The 26384-nt window shown below is 35.7% G+C and overlaps 1 protein-coding gene across 5 annotated transcripts in view; it reads right to left on the bottom strand.

Annotated features, from left to right (window-relative positions):
• GRM8 (glutamate metabotropic receptor 8) overlaps positions 1-26384 on the bottom strand; it is a 780131-nt gene that overhangs the window by 77207 nt on the left and 676540 nt on the right. For all 5 annotated transcript variants that reach the window (XM_017549479.2, XM_037746051.1, XM_037746049.1 and 2 more), the window contains exon 9: positions 16862-17797. In XM_017549479.2, coding sequence (XP_017404968.1) covers positions 16862-17797 — 936 coding nt within the window. The remainder of the gene's footprint in view (positions 1-16861; positions 17798-26384) is intronic.

Genomic DNA, 26384 nt, shown 5'->3' on the forward strand with positions numbered 1-26384 from the left:
AAAAAGAAAGAAGGAAACCTCATATATATATATATAAAAGAGTCATGGGAACAATTTCTAGAATCCACATGCTTTAAAACCTGCAATATGATCATACTGTTTATAATGAATATATGTGGTCCTCTTACCTGATGCTTTGAGTAATTTTTAAATTTTATTTTAAGAATCCAAGGACAAGCAGGACAAGCATGTGTAGTGATAAACATGGCAAATGCTACATGGGTATTTCACCAAAGGCTGGTGAAACTCAGGATAGTTAAATGGAATAGCTTTAATTTCCATCACTGTGTCTACCTACTGTTAGTATTTCGTAAATCAGGACTTCCTAGGGAAGTTCGGTAGGGCACTAGCAAATCTGCACCATGCAGCTGGAAGAAACATGTCCACATAGCCACTTCCCAGTCTGTGCTAACATTAGCAGCACAATGTCAGCTTATTCTCCACGGTTGTTCTACTGTCTGTTATCAACATGTTGACACAGCCTACATTTCCCTTCATTATCACCCTTCTCCTTTCTCCTTACTTTTATCCTTAGGTAAGTAGGACTGAACTCAGGTGAAACCTGTTTTTTAGGTTATGAAACAGAGAAAGACTGGAAATACTGAGAACATGGGTAGTAAAAAAGGACTTAGAGACCTGTTTGTTTATGTTAATTTACCACCAACCTAAATAGAATAAATACTGATTCCAAATTGATTATAATCAGAGACGTATACTACCAAACACTGAATTACTCTCTCTTCATAAATTAGAACTGCCTACATGTAGCTTTTTTTTTTTTTGGAGTTATTTTTGGGTGTTTCAATAACACAATTTTAATCATCAGCTTCTAAAAAGAAACAAGGTAGAGAGAAAAGAGTCAGCCTCATTTGTGCAATCATGCATTGGTTTATTTCTTCAAATAAAATGTCCTGCTTACCTATTATACTGGCAAGCACAGTGCTGGGTATGGGAAACACATTTAAAGATTTCTTGACAGACTATATTATCAAAGTGTGGAGAAAAGAAAAAAGTCTCCTAAATCATGTTATATCTCTTTCTGCTTAGAGTTATATTATGGTTACAAAAATAATTTTACTTTAAATTCAAAACAATTTAATAAGTGATATTAAATAATTGGGCTCTGTTCTATTAAATCACATGAACATATGTAACATTTTGTGCCTGTTTAGGGCCAGATTTACACTAAAAGAATACAATGCTATTAGTACTATAGTTAGTGCAGATTTACATAACAAGAATATAAAGTTAAAATTTCTCAAGTACCCAAATGCATCAGCACAGAAGTAGGGAAGGCAGAGTTTAGAGAATGCCAAAGGGATTTAGGCTGGTCAGCATGGCAAATGAAGCCATCTCATGTTCGTCACCATGACCAACAAACGACTAACAGGAGTCTTATTCAATACTCAAACCAATCCTGTATGCTAAGCATTGGTTTTATTCCCATTTTACACACACAAACTGAGGCTTAGAGTGGGAATATATGCTATATCACTTAGTACGTGCCCAAAGCACAATTTGTGTCATGCATCCAGACTATATCTATGCTTGTAAACACTATCCCATGCTGCGTCCATGCAATTATAAACTGAATGCGATTTAACTGCTCAAGTCGTTATTTTAAATAGTATAAAGTTTGTAACTATCACACATTGTGATCAGTTAGAATTGATCATATAAAATATTGTGTATGGTGAATATGGTCTTTATTTTTCAAAATAATGAAAATTTATTTCAACTTGCACTAATATCTTCATAGAGTCCCTGGATAGTAATAAGAGTTTGAGGAATTAGGATTCTAGAGAAAAGCAACTGCTTTTGAAGTTTCAAGTCTAAGGGAAATAATTATTTTAGATGGATTGCCCTATAGGATTTTCAACCAAAGGCAGAGAACTCATCATCAATATGGTTCCCATACTCGAATTAAGTCTTAAACTATAATGAATTTATTTTTAAGAAAATTATAGCTTTTCTTGTTCCCAATTACAAAAGGATTTTAAAGTATTGGCATTTTATCAGGTTCCACAGGAAGAGACAAGAAAAAAAGGCATAAAAAGGAACTTAACTGATTCTTGTCACCAACACTTTGCAATGTGTCATGATAGGACTGCTTAATAGGCATAATGTCCTTCCCTCTTTTTTAGGCATTGGGGTAGAGCAATTTATGATACTACATTAACTGGCAGTATAAGGAAAATGTGGTAGAAGAGGAAATTGTTAATGTGAAGTGAAATAAAAAATCAATTTCTAGTAAGAGATTACTCTACACACTAACTTAACTAGGTTCAGATCAGTCTTCCAGCTAGTAGCTCATGTATTTCCCTAAGAGGAAAAACAATCTGAATGACAAACGAGGAGTAGCAATGAGTAGAATGTGCCCAAGAAAAATTAGGTAATGTACAAATAGCAAAATCTCATATATTGAGAGGTGTCTGCTGTGGGTCGTACTTTTATTTTTGAAACTAGAGAGCAAGACATTTCTGCCTAAGATAGCTCATAAAACTTAAACATATGGTTCCAGTAGATACCCCATAGGGCTCTTTGGAAAAGTAATTCAGATTCTGGATCATACGTTTGTATCGTGCTATGTTGATGTGAAAGCACTTAAGGTTTATGAGACCAATAATCTGCCTTAGGTACATTTATCTTCTAAAATGCTTCCTGCATTCATTTGCATCCCTCACTGAATATGCATAATAATCTTCATGTGCATTTGCTTAAAAATTAGGTCATGCCTCTGAGTAGCTGACCATTCCTTATGTAGCCGGCATTTTTTTCTAAAATAAGAGCATCTTAGAATTAAACAGACCCTTAGAGACTACCTAGTCAAGTTTTCATTTTACTTGAGGTAAGAGGACAAAGATTCAGAGAAGCTAACTTCCTTAATCAAGGCCACAGAGATGTTAATGAGACAAGATTCTCACTTTCTTGCCTACCAGGACAATCATTTCCTTTACTTTTATCTGTAACTCACTTTTTAGAACACATAAACTCAGAATTCGCTTAAAAATATTTATCCTTTTTTCTTTTATTTTTATCAATTTCAACAAAAACCTTTTACTTGAAAACTAGTTGCAAAGCGCTTTGATTGTGGGGCTGGCAAGAAGAGTTGGGAAGAATGCACTGGAATTATAATGATCTCTTCCTGAGGAATCACTGAAATGGAAATAGTTGCATAAACAACTGATGAACAACACAGAACACAAATCTAGAAATGTAAAATAGTGGACATCGAGATAGAGCACATATGCGTTCAGAACTTGTTTTAATAGTTAGGGAAGAGTTCATGGATTAGTTGATTTCATAAGAAAATTTGTTTCACTCAAATGAAGAGTGGTATAACAAAGACAAAATTTGGAAAGTTTAGGTTTTTAGCTAATGGGCAATAGAAATTAATTTTACTTTAAGAACCCTTAGCGCCACTGAGAGCACATATAGCAATTTTTACTGAGTAACTAATTTTATAATTATCCCTTTAAAAAAGTCTCTCCTACAGAATTCAAGCTCTGTGATGGCAGGCCACTTCTGGCTCAGACAATGCTGTTAGTATTCAACAGAGTGAAGCCGTTAAAATGAAAATTGACTGATTGAGTAACTATAAAAGAAGTGACAGTCTCTGGTCATACCACCCTAAACATGCCTGATCTCATCTAAAAAAAGTGACAAAGAAGAAGTATTGTGCAATCACGTTATGGCAGAAATCTGGAAGTTGCTTTCGAGTACAGTGATCAGTGCTAACGTAGCTGACAATTTTTTTTTTTCTAAAATAAGAGCATCTTACAATTAAACAGAGTTCACCCAGATGCGGACTAGAGATTTGACCTGGAAGTGAGAAGGAAAAATACAGATCTAGTAGAAATTTCAAACAAGCACTGTAATTTGTTGACAGAGTCAAACAAGGGTAAAAAGAAAAGAGAAGTTGGTGTCAACTCCCAAGTCTGGATCTCTGAAAGACAGACAATGTTGATATAGAAAGGAGGAAATGAAATAGACATTGAGCATAACAGAGAAAAATAAAGTAGGTTTTAAGCCCGAGACCTATGGACAAAAGGAGTAAGGTAAACGCAAGATCTATTTACAGTATGAACATAAAAATTCTCAACAACTTCCCTGTATCTATAAAATTCACTTCAAACACTGAAAGTCCTTTGAGCATTCATCTCTTAGAGAAAAGAAAACGGTTTAAATATAAATAATATAATCTTATTTTTGGCATGATAGAAGACGTTCAATGAACAGTGACCATTTAAAATATCATACATGTGGAGTTTTAGATAGCTTAATTTCACAATTGGGGTTTGGATTGCTTTCCCATCCCAGTTTTGGATTGTTTTAGTTCCCAGTTTTGAACATGTAAAAGGGCAGAGATTAAGAGAGCAATGAGGGAAGCACGAATGCAGCTTTTCTAGCAGGAGACATGTGAATGATGAGAACGTCAAGGGAATAGTGCCTGGGAGAAAGGCCCAAATCAGGGGCAACTTGAGCAGAAGGAAGATGAGATAAAGAAGACAAAGAAACAAAAAGATTAAAAGTAATGTGATTTCCCAGAGTGCATGGGAGGGGAAGATATAAGATGGGGACATGTCACTAGCAGTCACCAGTGTATGCCTGCACTATACATAAAAAAAGTATAAAATAATAAGAGAGGTGGGAATAAGTAATTTGATGGTCTTTTTTGGAGACATGTACGTTATAATCCTATGGTAGTTACTGCCTCCGTTCATTGCTAGTCTTCTTGCCATCTTCTCCACATATCATCCTTTTACATTTCGAATATAATTATTTCATGCTTGTCATTGTTGGTTCTCAACAATAAATAGGCAGTGTAACCAAGCGTTTGATAAATTGCGGTTCGATTGGACATTTTAGCACAGGGAAAATGTTTTGATGAAGAAAGGACAGTGCTACAGTGATAAGCTGCATGCTGATGTAAACACTTTAAGGGTTTATGACAGCCTCACAATCTACCAATACTATTTTCAATTCAATTCAATTTGCATAGATGAGGATTTTAGAGAAAACAGCTGCCACGAGAAACATATGACATTTAATCTTGCCTGACAACATGAAATCTTCTATAGAAGCTATAAGTACATATGTGTGTGCAATTCAAGTCTTAGTATATATTCAAAAAGGTTATATAGGAAGCTACATTCTATAGGATTTAAACTGACAAAAGAAAACATTGTATTTCTTGGTATTTTTCCCAAGATACACTTGACTGAAAAAATAACTCAGAGAGTCTAAAATTCTAAGGTGAAAACATTCAACTGATTGCAAGTTTTGAACTATTTTTTTTAAAACGGTAACTTTAATTCCTTTTAAAAACCCCACAAAAACCTACAATTAATGTGGATGCTATTTGACTGGTTTAAACTAGTCTTGGTTAACAGGACTCAAAACACTGCCAAAATACAGAACCCTGAGGATTACCTTATGGACTCAACATATGACTTTAAAAAATGACTTTAAAGAAAAACAACAGAATAATTGAAAACTGAGTAATTCTGACTTTATATGCAAGACACTCAAAAGTACACAAAATTGAGGTGTGGTAAAGAAAAAAATACTTAATGAATTTGGTCATGCCCATGACAAGTAGAAAAAATAAAGATTAAAATTGGCCCAAGCACATTGGAATATAAAATCCATTTAACTTTCAAATGTATATAATAAACTGGCGATTAGATATTTAAATTGGATGCATAATTTAGAAGTAATTTAGCTTTTATTTCTAAAGAGTGTGCCTTTTATTTCAACTATCAAAATTTGTTTCCACATTATTTAGCAGGTTTGTTTACTCAAAATCATAATCTACCAGATATTCATGCTGTGTCTCTTTACCTTTGCTTTTATCCACACAAATTGATTTTTACCTAATTTTCACTATTTTGAGCCCAAATATTTTTCTGCATACTTGGCTAGATGTAGTCATTAGCCATTTAAAAATTTTTTTGCTCTTTTAGTCCAGAACAGAGAGGAACTATGGCTTTTCCTTAAAGTCCAATTGGGTAGATCCCTTGTAGCAGCCCCAAAGAAGGTTGTACATTACAAGCACAATCACATGCCATAAACTGCAAACCTCCCACTTTCCATTGTCTTCTGTTCCCAGTTCCACTTGAAATGAGTCCTCTTCTTTCCACTTTCAATGCCACAATGTCAAGCCCCCAATATTTCTTGTCTGATTTCCTCAATAAACTTGTTATTATCTTTTTTCTTATCCATATGCCTGGTAATTCTTCAGACTCTCCACAGACAGAGAAATTTCACAAAATATCATGGTACTGAGAACATAGCCATGCTATAAAAGATTAAACATACTCAAATCCCTAGCAAATGAAGTACAAACTTGGCTTACATCCCTTCATGAAATGACTCCAATTATCAGACTATCCTTATTTTATGGTAATCATATAATTTTTCACCCACACTGAAAAATACTTCTTCAGTGTAAAGGGTATGTTATTAACAAGGAAAAGAGGAATATGTGGCACCGAGTTCTTCTTGTGGCTATCCTAAACTTAAAACAGGTTTTTAGTCACAGGTTTTATAAACAACGCCTGACTTTCCCTTTTCTGAAAGTGTAAGTTCAAAGTTCCTATTGTCTAGAAGCCTGTTTCCATCTGTTTCTTTCCCCCTTTCAAGGCCTTTTTAAATTCCCACTTCCTTCATGGAGACTTTCTTCATCTGTTCACCATCCATGGTCCCAAGACCGCATACTGTGCACTTTACCTCCATTATCTCACTCTGCCTTGACCAGTCACCTCTGTGCTTGGTATTGTCCCCCTGACTCAACCCTTAAAAACTTGACAACTTCTTACTCATTTTTGCATTTTCCTGAATACCAAAGGTTTTTGCATAAAGCAAACATTTAATAAATATGTTTGAAGAAATGCCATCACCAGCTATAAGTTGACACTTAAATTGTGGCCATTGAAAAGTACATATTTAGCAATTGTATTAAACCTAAAGAAGACGATGTTCAAAAACAATTTGTGTCAACCAAAGATTTTGAGTCATTTTGCAAATTCAAAACCATTCATCCATTTCTGCATCTAAAAGATTTTCCTTAAAAATGTATTATATATCAAAAGCCCCTAATATGAAAATATAACTTTATGTTGTCTTGGAACGGTTTTTCTTGAGACTTTCACTTAAATTCTTCTGTATACAATGATTTATACTTGAATAACCTTCCATCTCCTGATGCCATTCTATAAAATTAATGAGTTTGAGTGGTATTTTGTTTTGTTTTTCCTGCTGTGTAAAATAATACACTCATAACTCTTGAGTTACCAATTTTAGATTATATCTATTGGCTACTCACAGAAAAAGGTGAGTGATTTAGTGTTTGTACAAGTCCCTTATCTATTGTCCCTTTTCACAGACCCCTCTTTGTTTTTTTTTTTTTTTTTTTTTTTTTTTTTTTTTTTGGAGACAAAGTCTCACTCTATCACCCAGGCGCGATCTCAGCTCACTGTAACCTCCATGTCCCGGGTTCAGGCAACCAGGGTGATCCTCCAGCCTCAGCTTCCCAAGTAGCTGGGATTACAGGCACCTGCCACCACATCTGGCTAATTTTTGTATTTTTAGTAGTGAAGGGGTTTCGTCAGGTTGGCCAGGCTGGTCTTAAACTCCTGGCCTCAGCAATCCACCTGCCTCGGCCTCCCAGAGTGCTGGAATTACAGGCAGAAGCCACAGTGCCTAACCAGATCCCTCAATTTTTTAGTTATGTTACTATTTTTGATTTACAGGGTTTACATTTTCTTATATTTCCTGAATTACCTGTGGATTTTTTTTTTGGGGGGTCAGTTAAAGCTGTTTTGTTTATTTCCTTTTTAGTCCTTTAAAATTCAGCCCTGAGTTTTCTGCAGTTATCCTCACATTAGTAGTTTACACTCACATTAGTAGATAAATTAATACTTCTCTGTTTTATTTCTAGATTCCTTCTAACAATGTAAGACCAATTAAAAAAGCAATTACTATATTATGGCTACTAAATATTATTCCCTTCATATTCATTCAAGTAGCATAACTAGACTTACAGAAAAGGAGTAGGCATAATTATTAGAATCCTTGCTTTTAAAGGATTATGGATATACATGAATATATAGTGGATATATTAATCACAAGAGTCTAATATATCCTTTCCCTAGTTAAAACAAAAAAATCTTTCTAGATCATATATGATTGCCACTGCCTGACCATCTCATAGCTGACATGCCTTTTTTGTTTTGTTGTATTACACCTAGAATAATTCATATGCAGATATGTAGGCACCAGATTTTCTGGGCCATTTACATTTTTAGCCTCATATTGATTGATAGTTTGGTTGGCAATACAATTTTAAGTTTAAAACACTGTTCCCTCAAGAAAGACATTGCTCATTTCTGTTTATAATTCAGGGAGGCACATGAGATCTGATGTTCATTCTTTGCAGGTATCTTTTACTCCCCTTCTAAAAGTTCCTAGAATTTTCCGTCTATTAGTGAAAATTTACTAAGATGTTTGGCCCTTTCCATTTTTTCATTTTTAAGAATTTTCTTTCTTCAGTTGTGAAGCTTTCCTTCTGTTTTTTGTTTTTAGATTATATTCATTCTTTGTCTCTGTTTCCTATTCTAGGATGTTTATTAGACGTATATTGAAATCTTGCATTTATGCTCAATATGTTTCAACTTTTCCTCATATTTTCCTTTTTTTCACTTGTCCTTCTGGTTCTGACTTTTATTTTGTCCTATAGATCTCTGCTCTAGTTCTATGTTTCAGCACATCTGTTCAGCTTTTTCTTTTCACGTTCATAATTTTAATTTCCAGGATAATATTCTTATTCCCTGATTGATACTTTTCATAGCCACCTGCATGTGTGTGTATGGGTGTGTTTTCAATATTTTCTTGATTCACTCTTAAAATACTAATTAAGAATGTGTTTTGTAAGAACATTTTCTTATATTTCCTGAATTACCTGTGGATTTTTTTTTTTGGGGGTCAGTTAAAGCTGTTTTGTTTATTTCCTTTTTAGCCCTTTAAAATTCAGCCCTGAGTTTTCTGCAGTTATCCTGCCATCCTTGGCTGCTGATGTAGAATTATGATAGAAGGAACAGGCTGCATGACAAAGGTTACCGGTGGGGCCTGTTTTCTTTGTCTGAGAGAACCGACTATGAACTTGTGAGTTTAGTTATTGTTTTACCTGGCTCGCTTCTCTTAAAGATGCATGGATACTGGCAAGCAAGCAACCTGGAACTTGCCCCAGAAGAAACCTGTTCTAAGAGATGAGAAACTTCGATTCCTATCCTAGGTACAGGTATATTTCCTATTCTCCCTGGCCATATCTGAAATAAAATCACCTCTAATTCTGCCCCTTCCCTTTCAGTGCCTCATATGTACAGAAGTCCTCTGTCCTCACATAATTCGCATTCTTTAGAGTCCTTCATTTTAACTTGCACTCTTTCTACATTAAGGTTGGAGCAGAAAGGGGAAGTAAGGAGCCAAACTGGCCCAGATCTTCTGAAATGCAGTTCTTTAAATATTTCCCTGATGGTCACTATGATGCCTGCTTTAGGCCTTCATGTTGATTTTTTCTTTGGAAATTATGTGGGACTTAAGTGAGAGCTGCTTATGCATCTTGGGTTGTGCTTCTCTTCTTTTAATTTCTCCATAAATCAGACCCAACTGGTTTTTATTTTTCAAGAGTTCCTCAGTTTTACCAAACGTTGGTTCTAACAGTATAATGGCTTCCTCTCATTCTCTCTCCCTCTCTTTCTCCTTTTCTCCTAGTCTTCTTTCTTTCTTTTTTAAACTCTCATTATTTTTGTCATTTAATTGTTACTTTAGATGGAGGATATATATATGTCTTTGTGCCAGCCATTATCTTGAACCAGAAACCAGATTAAATTTCTTTATATATTTCTTCTAATTATTCAAATAAATCTGTTTCAAATTTACTTTAGATAGCCCAGAATATATATTAATACTTGGTTAAATATTTTTTCTACACTTTAAGGTAGGTGGCACTAACCCATATGATACTACATTTAGATTTTCCTTTTAAATTTCTCAACATAAAAAAAAAACATATATATATGTGGTTACAGCCAAAAGGAACTGTTTGCTTGCAATCTGTTCTTCCTGGCACCCTGTATGTTCCATAAGATATAAGCATCTACTGAATCATAAGAAATGTATTACAAAATCACAGTAAGTAAATCAGTCACTGCATTCTGCATTAGCAACAGTCCTGGATGTCATTAAAGTTCTGTCTGTATAGAAAAGATTAGGTTTGTATATATGATATTCTCCTGAAGCATTTTAACATAAAGTCAGGGTCACTATGACTCTAACAATATTTACATTTCACTCTTAATCAAATCTAGTACCCCAGGATTTTTCAATCGTATTTAGAAAGCCGAACAATTTCAATGTGTTAGCTCTAGGTATAAGTTCTCGTGTATAAGTTCCCAGACTGAGTATCTAATGGTCTGGTTGCATAAATTACTGTAATTTGGGCAGAGAATTTAAACTGTTTGTAAACTCAATTTCAACTGAAAAATGAGTATAAAAATACCACAATGTTGCTAATAATCAGCACTTAAGTAATCTTCAGCCCCACAGCTTCCTCAGAACCCCTCAAAATAGGATGTGTAATCTAAAAAGATTAATTGAGCAAATACTTCTTTGGACTATCAAAGAAGATGGCTTCCCTCAAAATAATTCCTCTAACTGTTAAAGTTGGTAATTTTCTGCAGGAGTAATATGTAGCACAATCAGAAAAAAAAAAAACCAAAAACTTCAATAAGGCAGCATTTCCCAGGAGAGATCCTTAAGCAGGCCTGCCTGCATGTTCCCTACATGAGAATTCCATGTCTCCTCTAAAGCTTCACAAGCATATCCTTTTAATTAAGTGCATAAATGAGACCACATAAATGTTTTCTTTTCTAGTTTTTTAAAAAATTATTTTCCCCTTCCAGAGCAGATGGCAACAGTCTGGTATAATTGATCTTGTCCATAAAGAATCTACCACACTACATTAAATAGTTCCATAATGTGGCACAATTCGAAAGGATCTGCTTCAAATGACTGTGAACTGACAATTAAAGAAAATAGTATATAGTTTACCAAGAGGTAGCCTAAGATAGTTACATGCAACAATTACACACATACAACGTGGATACTGAAAATCATTTCTACTTCCTCTCTTTAAGGAAACGAAGAAATGTCAGGAGACAAAGCACAGCTGAAAATTTTCCTCGGGTTTGATCTATTCTGCAAATCTCTTCCATCATTGTCCAGGTTACTGACACTTTCTGCAGGATTTTCAGGCTGTTCTTTTCTCATCTGGACTATTCCTTAGAGAAGGAATTTTATTACTGATCTCAGAACTACCACTCAAAACTTTCATTAGAGTTATTCACATTTCAAATTAATATAAAGATTTCAGCAACTTCTCTCTGATGATATTTTCTTTCTTCCAGTATTGTCTGCTAAATATTTGAGAGCAGGTACATATTGCCTCAGGAACAACTCTGTCCTATCTCCAAATGCTCCAGATTCTTCTCTCTCTCACAGCCCTCTTTAACTGCTGTAATCTGTAAGATCTACTTTCTTGGGAAAGCCTCTATGTTTAAGAAAACACTTTCAGGCAGAGTGTGGTGGCTTATGCCTGTAATCCCAGCACTTTGAGAGACTGAGGTAGGGGGATCACGAGGTCAAGAGATCAAGACCATCCTGGCCAACATAATGAAACTCTGTCTCTTCTAAAAATATAAAAATTAGCTGGGCATGGTAGCCTGTGCCTGTAATCTCAGCTACTCAGGAGGCTGAGGCAGGAGAATCGCTTGAACTCGGAAGCGGAGGTTGTAGTGAACCGAGATCGCACCACTGAACTCCAGCCTGGCAACAGAGCGAGGCTCCAACTCAAAAAACAAACAAAAAATACTTTCAGGCTGGGAACGGTGGCTCACACCTGTAATCCCAGCACTTTGGGAGGTCGAGGCGGGTGGATCATGAAGTCAAGAAATCGAGACCTTCTTAGCCACCATGGTGAAACCCCGTCTCTACTAAAAATACAAAAATTAGCCAGGCATGGCTGTGTGTGCCTGTAGGCTCAGCTACTCAGGAGGCTGAGGCAGGAGAATCGCTTGAACTTGGAAGGCGGAGGTTATAGTGAGACAAGATCGCGCCACTGCACTCCAGCCTGGCGACAGAGCAACAGTGTCAAAAAAAGGAAACGAGAGGAGGGGAGGGGAGAGGAGACACTTTCAGTTGGGGGGCTGCTCAGATATGGTCTAAATAGCTGGAGAAATTTGAGACAATTACCTGGATAAATCAAATCCATCCTCTCACTCAATTCATTTGAATATATTCAGTCATCAAACAAATATTTTTTAAAGAACTTATTACAGACTCAATATTATGTTGAGTGCTGAAGATAAAATGGTGAGCAAAACCAAAGAAAGTCCTTGCCCTCATGGGTAACAGCTTAATGGTAACAATAGTTAACATTTATTCCTTCCTTATTATGTGCATGAAACACTTTTCATGACTCCTGTCATGTAACTTTCAGCAAAACAAATATGACGTATTTATTAGCATAAAAACACACCATAAAGAGACAAAAGTTGTGTGTGTGTGTGTGTGTGTGTGTGTGTGTGTCTTAAATAATCAACCCTCTTCCTGCTTTTCCCCAGAATATACGAACTCAACCTAGTTCCAGAACAGGGCTGGGTGCAGACGGCAGTTGGTTACTTTACGCTGCTTTGTACTGAAATCTGTATCGCCCAGGAGGAGCTCATTAGCACTGGTAGATCACATAGCCACTTGCCCATGTTTTCTCAGCTATTTAGCAGACACAGGATTTGAACCCAAGTTTTTATACTCAGGAGCTTATGCTCTTTCTTACTCCACTGGCCCACCTGTGTACCCCTATACTCTTCTGCTTGTAAATACAGAAAAAGAACAAGAGATGTGATAAGTATCTTAATAGTTGCATCAGTTCTCCTTTGCTTTGTGAATTCTGGATGGAGCAAAGGACAAGTGTAATAATTCTTTCTTGCCCTTCTCTCTAAATATGTAGTAGCCTTATTTGAGAATAGGTGATAACGGCAAATTTTTAGGAAAAGAATCTACCTGGCCCATCATTAAATGGGAAACAAATGTTTTTTAGAAAAAAAAATTGTTATAATGGAGATTACAATAAGATGCATACAGAAGATTCTCATTGTGCCATGGTCTAACTTAAATCACCAATATGCATTTATATTATTATATCATTAATATTAACTTGTTGAATATCATTTATTGAGAATGGACTATACGAAGAGCTCTATGTTAAGAGACATATTCATTCAGATAGACATTGCTTATCGTCCACAAATTTATAACGATGACTTTCAAAAGGGAGAAGAGAAAATAAAAGGGCAGGAGTGAGTAGAGGGAGGAGTCTAAGGTGACACCCAAATCTTTGACTTGGGCTGCTACGCATCCTGAGGCCACAGGAAGAAAAGCTGTTTTGAGATTTATTGGAAGGTTTTTTCCTTTTTTCTTTTTTTTTTTTTTTTTGTCTTTCTGAGTTTTATTTTCTTTTCCACTTCGAGGGTATTTTGTTTGGTTTCCATCTGTTGCTCTAGATGAAGCACTGTGCTCACTGGTGGTTGACAGTGTCATAACCCTTCTCTGATTATCTCGATTTTAAAAGCCCAATTAAGGATGATAAAATATGTGTTTTAGAGATTTCTGCTATCCTTATAGACCCTTACCATCCCTAAGGATACTTCTTCTGACTATTAAGTTAATTATATTTTAAATTTTTTCTCTTTTCAGTACAACTATGTTAGTTTGTGTTACTGTGGCCATGCCTCAGTGGTCTACCCTTCCTTCATACTACTTTTCTATAGAAAAACAAAAGGTGCATTTATACCAAAATTTAGTTCAATTCAGCAGTAGTTACAAATGATGTTACTAAAATCTATCGGGAAAAATGATTCATCATGATTTCAAGAATGAAGGGAAAAGGAATGTGGGGAAGTTAAATATCATTGAATAAAGATACTTTGGAAAGCTGTCTGTCTTCATAACTGCTACAAGTGTCCCTTTATAACTTGATTTTACCCAAATGTTTTTAAAAACATTGGTCTAAACTTTTCAACTAAGTTTACTTTTTATTCCTGCTTCTTGTAATTTCAGAGAGACCTGTATGGTTCGATGCATTCTCTGACGTCATTCTGAGAAGAAACAATTAAATGCATACTGGAAGACATTTTGCTCTTCTGCATGTTGTAAATTCGGTGTCACCACTGCACAGTTACAGAATGCACAGTTCCCTGCTTTGCTTTCTCATCTCATTTCTGACCCCTCACCACTTCTCCTGCCCTTGAGTCTGATCCTTTTCTGACTTTGAGCCTGGCACCTTGCTGGTGCTGGCAGGTATCAAGAAGGCATGGGCTGGGAGCCAGACTGAGCCTTACAAAGGAGGCTCAGGAAAGCCGACTGACATGGGCCCAATAATTAGCACAATGCTGGACACAATGCTCAATAATGAGCTGCTGGGTTAATGGATGTCTGTGCTGGCTAGCTGTAGTAAACACTTCAAGTTGATAATATGGGGCTGATTGTCTGAGCAATATAAATGAAAATGGACCAGCTCTCTGGTCCTCCAAGGTCAATAGAACATATTTAAAGCCTTCCTGTAGAGATATACAAGTTTTGTTCATTTTTAATATTCATGTCAATAGTTTAAGCAATGTGAAAACACAAACATTCTTAAGCGTTGTTTTTTGGTAGAGACCAGGTCTCTCTCTGCTGCCCACCCTGTAATGCAGTGGTGTGATCCTATCTCACTGTAACCTGGAACTCCTGTGCTCAAGCAATCCCTGCTGCCTCAGGCTCCTGAATACCCTGGACTAAAGGTGAACACCACTATGCTTGGCTAATTTTTTATTTTTATTTTTGTAGAGAAAGGGTTTGCTGTGTTGCCTCAGCTTGTCAATCATTTTATGTATTGTCTTGAATAATAAAATATACTTGCAAAGAGAATAGCAGGTAGCAAATTTTAAGATGTAGATTTAGAGTAATACATAAATTTATAATATGAAGAACCTCAGTACCAAAATCTTAGCTATTTATAATATGATAGTCCTTGATGTAGCGCTAATCTAAATTTGACGTTTTCATGACTAAATAATTTGTGGACTCTACAATGTTCTCAAAATTCCTAGTTAGTGTTTTTTAATTGATTTCTTTAGACTTTTTCACATCCAACTATATTATAAATGCAAAATGAATACATTAACATATTTTATAATGTGTCTTTCAGTGCACTTTTTAGATTTACTTTGATTTCAGAAAGCTAAGAAAGAAAAAGGAGTTTTGCTAGCCACACTCAATCATATCTGCATAGGCATAGCTATATAGACACCCAAAAATTATGCATAAACCCCAGGCTTTCAAATGAATGAACAACTCCGACAGTCTCAGGCAACCTCCACCCTCTGGCATATTCATGTGTCCATTTCACTATCAAATTCTTATCATCTTTATCACTGCTCCTCAGGGGGCATCTACAACTCTGCAATATTACTGTTCTCAGAGAAAATGGTTATTTTTTAAATTTACCATTTTTGCAAATTTTCAAAAACCTTTTTAATAGAATAACAAGTTTACTCTCTTCAGCAGCAAGTTTGCTGAAGTACATTATTTGTCCAAAAATAGTTGAAGGCCACATTGACTGAGGAAGGGATGAATACTCATACTAATGAGCTTTCTGTCCCTTTCTTGTGGAAATTTTCTCTGAATTTGCTGGGACTTTCTGCTGGGTCATGCAGAACCTCCTTGGAATGTTACAGCCTGGGAAATGTAATTACCCCAGGAGGTTTGATTTTTCTCACAACTTCTGGTGGCAGAGGATGGAATAATCAAGTCCTCACTCTGAAAGAAGAGCCCTCTCACATGCCCGTCAGAGTGGAAGGGCTATCATTACAGAAAGAGAGCATTTGCCTCTGTTTTTCAAGCTGGTTTATCTCCATCTCACTACTCAAACCTTGGAATTTAGAGTTCACCTTAGTTCTCTGCTTTTCTGTACACAGAACTACAACATTTAACTCGGCAAACACTCCCTTCACATACAGATTTTCTTTACCAGCAGTATTTTATGTGGAAAACATTAATGGGAGATTAGTGACAAAAAATTACTTTGGGGGAGTCCATTGATCTTTGCCTTCTAAAATTTATAAACTGTTTTATATAATCATCCATTGCTGCCCTCTTTACCTTCACCATCAACTTCCACATATGAAAAAGTAACAAGAATGGGGACTGAGAAGAAATAGTAAGATGGTTCAGACTGCATGAAGCCATTTCAGTTTTTGTGTGTATGTATATGAGAATTTCATCATAAACTCTGCTTCCATGACTAAAATCATCATAATTACCAAGCAATGGCTTTTTCCCAGAGTTATATTAGAACAGAAAGGAAGGCATTTGTCATGCAGTGGCATATCTCGGGGACAGCTCACCCTTGTGAACCATGTCTGCCCTTTCTTCCTCCCTCTTTTAATTAACATTTGGAAAAGAATAGTGATGCTAGCAGATTGCAGAGCTGGGAAGAGAGACTCAGAAAGTGATGTGAGCTCTGTCCATCTTTAACTTTGCCAAAGAGGACACATTAAAGTGTTTTCCATGGAAAATCAGCCTTTGTCAACACAAATTCAAAGCAATATGACCTTGAGATATATATATATATTTTCTAGGTAAGAATAGCTCAGACTGAAGCACCTTGAGAGAATATGTGAAAAAAAAAAAAAAAAAAGAGGAAAAGCATCCTGATGTTAAATCCAGGAAAAAGTTGTCAAGAGCACTTCCTGCCACTTACCTTTTCTGCTGACTGGGCTGTACCAAAAAAGATGGGAATGAAAGCTAACCAAATGATGCAGGTGGTATACATGGTAAATCCAATAGGTTTGGCTTCATTGAAAGTCTCTGGGACACCTCTGGTTTTAATGGCATAAACAGTACAAGTGACCATCAAGAGGATACTGTATCCAAGTGAACAAATGAGTGAGAGATCAGAAATGTCACACTTGAGCACTCCCCTGGCCTTCTCTGGATCTAGTGTCCGTTGCTCTCCATAGTCAATTATGATGTGGGGGGGATCCACAACAAACCAGACAAACACTCCAAGAAGCTGGACAGAGATGAGGCTGAAGGTGATCACCAGCTGGGATGCAGGACTAATAAACTTGGGCGCTGTGACAGATTTCTTCCCCTGCTCAAATATTCGGTGGATACGGTTTGTTTTGGTCAGAAGGGCTGCATAGCTGAAACACATGCCAAGTCCTAGGAAGATCCGTCGGAAGGAGCAGATAATTGTATCTGGTGCTGCAATCATTAAAAAGGTGATTGAATAACAGAGAAAAATCCCTGTCAGGAGCACGTAACTGAGTTCACGTCCTGAAGCCCTCACAATAGGTGTGTCATTATAGCGGACAAAGGTCACAATCACAAAGGTGGTGGCGATGATTCCCAATATTGCAACGAACACAGGCACCACAGCCCAGGGAGAATGCCACTCCAATTTGATGATGGGGATAAGCTGGCAGCCTGTGCGGTTGATGTTTGGTCTCTGATCCAGAGGGCAAAGTTCACAGGAGAGCTCATCCACCTGGTAGTTGTAACCTTCGCAGCGTTCACAGTGCCAGCAGCAAGGGACCCCTTTCACCGTTTTCTTCCTCTCCCCCGGCTTACATGGCAGGCTGCAGACAGACGCTGGGTGAGTGTGTTCTCTGTTAGCCCACTGCATGTCTTCCACCTGTGGGTATAAAAAATTAATGAGCCTTCCATTTTTCCCCCATTTATAATATCCTAATCCTAGCCATGGGTTTGTAATAAATCACAGAATGCTGACAGTACAAATACAGTTTACCATAATAAGGGCCTAGTTTTTTTCCCTGATATTGACTTTATGAAAGTGTTAAGTGATTGGATCCAATATATCATTCACATCATCAACTTGATGAGTGTCATTAGTTTCCATTTGCCTCCTCCATGCTGACCAATGTGATATCTAGAGAAAGATTTATTGGTCTAAACAGTTTTAAAACTAAAAAATATATATAAAAAATAATAAGAAGCCCCGTGGAAAGATGTTTTAGAGTTAGTCAAAAATATAAACGTCAGAATCCCTGAAACACTGGGTTAGGATATAAACAAATATAAAAGATGATCCATGTCTTTTTCTCAAACTTAAGGAAATTCAAATCACACTGTTATCAATTTCAAAAGGAAATGGTAACATGAGTTACATTAATCTCTGAGTTTCCTCATGTGATCATGAAGATAACTACATCAATGTGTTTTGCCCCTATTTAGGCTTGAAATATACTTTTTTCTTCTTTCTTCCATTTCCAGGTTCTGCAAAACATCATGCTGAATGAGATAACCTGATGGTAATGGTTTTCATTGAATGAAAGTAGTCCTATGGTGATTTAAAGCAGGGAAATTAGTGCAAATGAGACTTTCCCTCCTTTGCTTAGTTTCTGCCTCAGGGCCTTAAAATCCCACCTTATGCTTTCAGGTTAAATCATAGAATACTTCTATTGAAATACAAGCAGTTCTTGAAAGAGATAGTGCCAATCATTGATCTTTTACCTCAAATTTGTTTTTATTATTAGACATATAGTAATTTTAGCAGAATGCTAATAGGATAAAACTGAAAATTGTGGATGACAGGAGACTACTTACTATGAAAAGCAGCTACTTTATAAAAGGTAAGCTCTATGAAATGAGTAATTTTTTCACTGGTGTGAAGTGACTGGCATACAAGTTGCCCTTAATACATATTTGTTGACTTCATGAGGGAGAAAGGATGGGAAAGGCACCACAGCAGAGCCCTGAGGAATAAGGAGACAGCTTGGAAGTTCTGGGATTTGGAAATAGAGGGTGCTCAAAGAGGCACAAAAAAGGGAGATGAAGGGCTGTTTCAGAAAAAAGAACAACTTATTTTCATAAGTCCATCTTTACTAATAATCCAAAAGAATTCCTATACTCTGTGGTACTCAGCCTCCGTCATGGCCCCCAATAACCTCACCTCCAAAAATTCATTTACTCTGTGGCCCCCTCCCACTTCGAATAGGGATAGTCTGTGTAAACAATAGCATATTCCAGAAATGATGGTATGTCTCTTCTGAGGCCAGGTCATAAAAGGCATTTTGGTTTCAGCCTTGCCCTCTGCTGGATAATTCACTCCAGTGGAAGCACTCCAGTGTCATTGATACAAGACAGAGGAGCCCCAAAGTGGGACTGAGGCTGCAAGAAGTCCTGGCTTCATCCAGGGAAGAATTCAAGGGCGAGCTGATGGCTAGAAGAAAACTTCACTGAAGCAGCAGTGTTGCAGTTCTAGGCAGTGTTATAGCTCCATGACTTTTCTTGCAGAGCAGAGTTAACTTACAGGCAGACAGCAGCAGCTCAAGGCAGTTCTGCAATCATGTTCAAATCTACTTTCAGTTGCATACAGAGTAAGGGGTGGATAATAAAAAAATTTCTAGGAAAAGAGCAATAACTACTGGGTTGCAGATCATTGCCATGGAAAGAGGCTGTTAACGGCCATGGCAATGGTCTTATGGGAAGCTGCTTCTCTCCTGTCCATGTTTTAGCTAGTCCTCAGTTTGGTCCGCTGTCCAAGTCCCACCTCCAGAGCCAGGCCCCTGCTACCTCATCTTGAAAACTCTCAGCAGCTCTGTGGAAAGGATAGAGGCCTCCTGCCCACAGCAAGCACCACTTCCCACGCATGTGAAGGAGCCACCCAGAAAGTCACCGTCTCCAGACAGTTCTTCAGATGACATCTAAATGACATCTTGAATACCACTTCATGAGAGACCCTGAGCCAGGAAAACCCAGCTAACCTGTTCCTGAATTTCTAATCTACAGAAATTTTGTGAGATGATGTTTATTATTTTAAACTGCTAAATTTTAGTTATTTGTTCTGCAACAATGGAAAATGAATGCAGCTCAAATTAAACTTAGCTACTTGGTGGCAACCTTCATTTTAATAACAGTGTAGTCATCTATTGAGAAGGCACACCCAGTGACACCTACTGTATACTTCCTAAACAGCCCAAAGTGTGTAGCTTTAGCAATATTCCTCATCATTCTTATGGTGGCTTACTCTTTGGCAATCAGGTCACTGAAATTGTTCTCATGAATGATTACTTAAGAGTGCCTTCCTTTCTTAAATCTGGGGTGAATGGTTGAGGCCAGAGACTGTAGTCCCCAACGTCAAGGCTTTTAGAGGGCTGTCTAATCTCAAGGCAGAGTAGAGACTCTGTGTGTCTTTAATTTCAGACATCCTCCCTTGAGGATGTAGATGCTACTTCATCTGTCATATGTCAAAAGGGCATTCAAGACTATTAGATCTATCCTGTCAGCTCACCACAAAGGAAATGTAATCTATTATAACCCTCTAGTTTCTTATTAGGTTTTAATGACTCTAAACGATTTTATTTACTTACAGGATTGCAGGAAGAAAGAAATAAGGGTAAATTGGAAGCACACAGTGATTTCTTTCAAAAATACTGAGAAAGAAATGAAATGCTCCACTGTGTGCTTCAGGTATTAACTTTATACTTTAATGTACTCTTATAAGAAAATACATTTTTGAAGGTTATATTTAAAAGTTAATTATTATAGAAAGAAAATTTCATTTTTGTTGGGAACTTCTATAGATTTACAAGTTCCTGCTCAAAAAAAAAAAAAAAAAAAAAAAAAAAAAAAAAAAAACAGCAAAAAAATATTGGAAACATTATACTTCAAGAAACCTTAAAGGTCAGTTTCTCTAACTACGTGTCAGAACCTTTAATTCTCAAAATGCTTTATTTCTCAGAAGAACATAAGACATGTTAAAAAAGAAATATACCTATACTAGGTAAGTCTTATTACATAGGATAAGTATTTATCATTAAAAGCTAAATGTGAAATTTTCCTTGATAATTTTTTAATGTTTTGAACCAGCAGAAAAATGTTTTTCATAAATGAAAAATAAAGTTAAAGAATATGAAACATACTACAATTTTTAACAGCTGTTAATTTTCTTTTAGTAAAAGAAAGGAAAACTAAGCAAAACGTGAAATTTTTATTATAAAGGAGATTGTAATGTTATAGTTTGTAGATTATAACATTTTAGTAAATATGTTAAATATTCATCCTAAAAATACATGACTTCATTTTTATCAAGGAATCTATTTATGTTAAACTATACTTTGAGTTGATATCATAGCTAAAGTCTGAAAACCAACTAGTATCCACTTCAAGAAAGGACAAATAACAAATGCTTGAAAAAGGATCTTACAAATGCAGTAATATTTGAGACTAATAACTTATTTTACATAGTTACTAAATGATGATTAAAACTAACACTATTTGAAAGTAAATTAAAACTGCCTAATTTCCACAACAGTTACAAAGCATAAACAAAAATCATTCAACCCTTTTGTATTGCTATACTAACAAATTATACCATCTTTCATTATAAGTATAAAGAGATGCCTTAACCATGTATTATTAAAATTTGCTTTCCTCACCTTTGGTATTATTCCCTTATTAAGACGTTTTCAGTCTAAAATACATAGTATAACAAATGGATGGCAGTAATATAGATAGATCTTCCAGGGGCAAAACAATAGCCCGTTCTTATCTTGACAATGTTTACCAATAGTGATTGATTCAATAGGTTTCAATTCAGTGCGTTTCAGAAAATGTAAGTCATCAGCTGGTTTCTGCTGTCAAATCCTGTTATTATTGCAGACAAGTACACAAATAATCATGAAACCAATGTTTCTGGGTGAGTGTGCTTGCATTTTTAAATTTATTATCTTTCAGAAAAGTCAACTAAGAGTACTGTTTTATAAACTCTCTAAAAAGAATATAATTTTTATGGAACAATTTTCTTCTGTGTAGTTTTAATAACTCCTGAAGCAAGGATTACAAGAATGTTGAACAATTAAAAGCCCCATTGTAATTAATAATTTTCAGTATTCACTACAAAACTCCCAGCCAATCTAACATCTCTAATACAATGCTTTTCTGAGATATCAAGTGGTATCTTTGTTAATACAGGATGTGGAAAAATTAATTTAAATACCATGTTTACAGATAACTTATATTTAGTCATACCATTCTTAACATGTTTCTTCTTGCTCTATATGTAAGCATAGTATTAATAATTATTTTGCTGACTAGGTTGACACCCTGATGCCATCCAAAACTCAACATATTTGACTTATGTAATGGAAGATTCCATGAGTAAATACTTCCAGTGACACTAATGATTATTTTTAAACCATTACTCATTACATTTCATATAGTCAATAGGCTTTATAAACACATAAAATCTGCATGGTTACTTAAAATTTCAAAATTTAGTATGATATTTTGCATATCACATGATTCACACATGAATGAGTACATGTTACACAGTTAATTTGATAAGAGAACACAAAATTATATATGTATTTATATATATGTGTGTATATATATCTTCCTTAATATTTTGCATTTCCTTTGGTTCACGTACAGCTTTAAGTGATCACAAAGAAAACAATGTTTTTTTCTTCTTCAAATTGGCCCATGTCCTTTGAAAATCTAAAACACTGAGATGATCCCCAGATTGAAATCCTGTTTTTGTGATGTTCCAGATATATATATATATATAAAACCTTTAAAAGGGCAAAAACTTCTTCTATTTTAAAGACAATTTAATGTGAAATTAAGAAAAAAAATTCATTTACACTAACATTAAAAATAAAATACTTAGGGACAAACTTAGCAAAAGAATCACATGACTTATCCAAGAAAAACTACAAAATGCCATTGAAAAAAGTGGGAAAAATATATAAATAAGTGAAAAGAAATTCTTTGTTTATGAATCAGATGATTTACTATTGCTAAGATAGCAATATTGCCCACATTGATTTGCATACATATTCAACCCAATCTCAATCAAAATCTCAGCTGGCCCCTTCACAGAAATTGACAATCTGATCCTAAAATTTATATGGAAATATAAGGGACCCAGAATATCCAAAATTTTGAAAGCAAAGAACTGAGATGGAGTATTCACATTTCCTGATTTTAAAACCTCCTACAAAGAATGTCATGTCAAGATAACAGTACAGGCATAATAATAAACAAATTAGTGGCATAGACAAGAGAGTACAGAAATAAATCCTTACCTGTACGGTCAATTAGTTTTTGACAAAGATAAAAAGAAAATACAAAAAATAAAGAATTTTTCTTTCAAAAAGTGATGCCAAAATAACTGGATATCCACATGCAAAGTAATGAATTTAGACACCTACCTCATACTGTATACAAAAATTAACTTAAAATGGATCCAAGACATAATGTAACAGCTAAAACTTTAAAATTCTCAGAAGAAAAGAGGAGTAAATCTTTGTGACCTTGTGTTAGGCAGTGTTTTTTTTTTTTTTTTTAGCTATGACACCAAAAACAGAAGCAACAACAAAAAATATAATTGTACTTCATCTATGTTTAATACTTTGTGGTTCAATAGACACCATCAAGCTTGTTAAAAGACAACCCACAGGATGGGCAAAAATATTTTCAACTCATCTTTAACAAGGGACTTGTATCCGGAATACATGTCTTAAAGCTGTAAAAATTCAACAGTAAAAAGACCAATAATCCAACTACAAATGAGCTAATAAATTGAATACACATTTCTCCAAAGAAGATACACAAATGACCAATGGTAAATGAAAATATACCTAACATTATTAGCTATCAGGGAAATCCAAATCAAAAGCAGGGCACCCACTAGGACAATCATGATAAAAAATAAAGACAATAGCAAGTGTGGATGAAGATGTTGTTGAAGAAATTTGGAATTCATTGCATTGCTGTGGCAATGTAAAATGATACAGTAGCTTTGGAAAATTTGACAATTCCTTAGAAAGCTAAACATAGGGTTTCCATATGACCTAGTAATTCCACTTCTAGGTATACATCCAAGATAATTAAAAACATATGTTCCCACAAAAATGTGTGTATAAATGTTCATATAGCATTATTCTTAATACCCCCCAAACCAGAAATAACCCAAATATACATGAACTGATGAATGGATAAACAAATGTGGTATATCCACATTACTTAGCAATAAAAAGAAATAGAGTATTGATACCTACTACAAAATGGATGGACCTTGAAAACATTACAATAAGAAATGTAAGAAGTTAATCACAAAATACTACATATTGCATCATGTCATTTTATGTATAATATCCAGAATAGGCAAATCCATTGACTTCCAGGAGCTAGGGAAGAAGAAAATAGAGAATGATCGCTAAAGGGTATGGGATTTCTTGGATGATGATAAAAATGGTCTAAACTTGGATATTGGTGATGGATGTACAACACTGTGAATATACAAAGAACCACTGAATTGCATACGTTGAAAGAGAGAACTTTTGGCAAGTAAGTTATCTCAATGAAGCTATTATTTTTAAAATGTGGAGACTATTTAAGTTGATGTTTTCAAGTGGTTTTAACACTCAGCCCTCTAGCGCTGTACAAAAACATACTGCATGCCCATTTTGTTCAAGGCACAAAGTTCAATGTGAGAAATCAACATGACCAAGATATGGTTCTTGCTCTCCCGATACAATGCAGATGGTGAGAGAGAAAAACAAAGGCCAATCATAGCTCACAGAGAGGCTCCCTTACAGAGGGATAAGGAAATGCAACTGATAGAGAAGCACACAGCAGGACCAGGAAGCCCCAGGCTCACGGATGTGCAGACTGCAGTCTGGAGGGTATACAGGAGATAAGGCACAGAAGAGGATCTCAACAGCATATCAGGCAAAAAGCAAAATTACTAAGATATAGTCTCAAGAAGCCTTGACAAACTGGAAAAACTAAAGCTATTAAGAATACCAGGAGGGTAATAAAAGCAATGGATGGAGTAGCAAGAAACAGGCCAGGAAAGAGGGTACATTCGAGAACATGAAGAGCCTTGTGAGCCATTGAGAGGGATTTGGATGTCATCCTGAAGATAGTGGGGATCTTTCATAGGGATATAGCCAGGACAGAGATGATGAGTCACGTTTTAGAATCTCTGGAGAGTAGGGTAGAAAGAAGACTGGAAGAGTCCAAGACTAGCGAGAAGTGTGAATGCACACTGAAGCTGTTGCAGAATTCCAGATGAAAGATGATGACAGGAATCTAAGTAATCACAGTGGCCATGGGAAAAAAATGTGAGGATTCTGTCAGCTTCTTCTTCAAGGACTTCAAGTTGCTTTTTCTAATTCTTTAAATTTGATAGATACAGATTTTCAGGCACAAGGGTACATACAAGAAAGATCTTCCTAGAACTAAGAGCTACTTGAAATCATAGCATTCTAATCACTAAATATGTCACTATGCTAAGGAATTCTGTTATGGGTTGAATGGTATACCTCCCAAAAATGATATGTTGAAGTCTTATCCCTCAATATATCAGAATGTGACTGTATTTGGAGACAGAATTATTAAAGAGTTAAAGTAAAATAAGATTACTAGGGTGGGACATTAGCTAATATGACCGATGTTTTTATAAGAAGATAGAATTAGGACACAGGCATGAACAGAGGGAATGCCATGTAGTGGTACAAAGAGAAAACCTATAAGTCAAGGAGAGAGGCCTTAGAAAAAAACTACTATGCCAACATCTTAGAATTCTGGCCCCCAGAAATGTGAGACGATAATTTCTGTTATTTAAGCCACCCAGTCTGTGGTACTTTGTTATGGAGACACTAGAAAATGAATATAGACTCTAAAGGGTCTGCATTCATATTAATGAAATACAGTCAAAAGATAGCTCATTTGTCAGGTAATAAATGTGGCTTTGTACTAGAGGCTGTGCATACAGAAAGGAATAAGATAGTTGCTTCTTTCATAAAGTCACAGTCCATGGGACAGGAAGTCAATTAATCATTAATGATTATAAAATTTGCAAGTGATGTTAAAGAGTCATGCAAAGGATGTTAGGGGAATATAGAGCTGGGGCACTTCAGCATCAGCAAAGGGGTAAAAAGTTTCTCAGGGCAGGTGAGACTGATATGAAAGACAAAATGGAGCTGAAGAAGGCAAAAAAATGCATGTCAGGTTGGATGAATCCTGTAAGCAAACACACATTGTAGTCACCGTAAGCAATATGGTATGATTAAAATATGGTTTGTATGAATACAAGACAGACAGTGGCTATATAATGAAGGGCTTTGTAAGCAGCCTCAAGTTTCCAGACTTTATTCTTTAAAGCTGTGGTATGCAATTGAAGGATATTTAAGCAAATATATGAAATGATACTATTATTATTATTATTATTTTGAGATGGAGTCTTACTC

This window comes from Cebus imitator, unplaced genomic scaffold, assembly GCF_001604975.1.
Source record: "Cebus imitator isolate Cc_AM_T3 unplaced genomic scaffold, Cebus_imitator-1.0 Scaffold219, whole genome shotgun sequence".
NCBI classification, from domain to species: Eukaryota; Metazoa; Chordata; class Mammalia; order Primates; family Cebidae; genus Cebus; species Cebus imitator.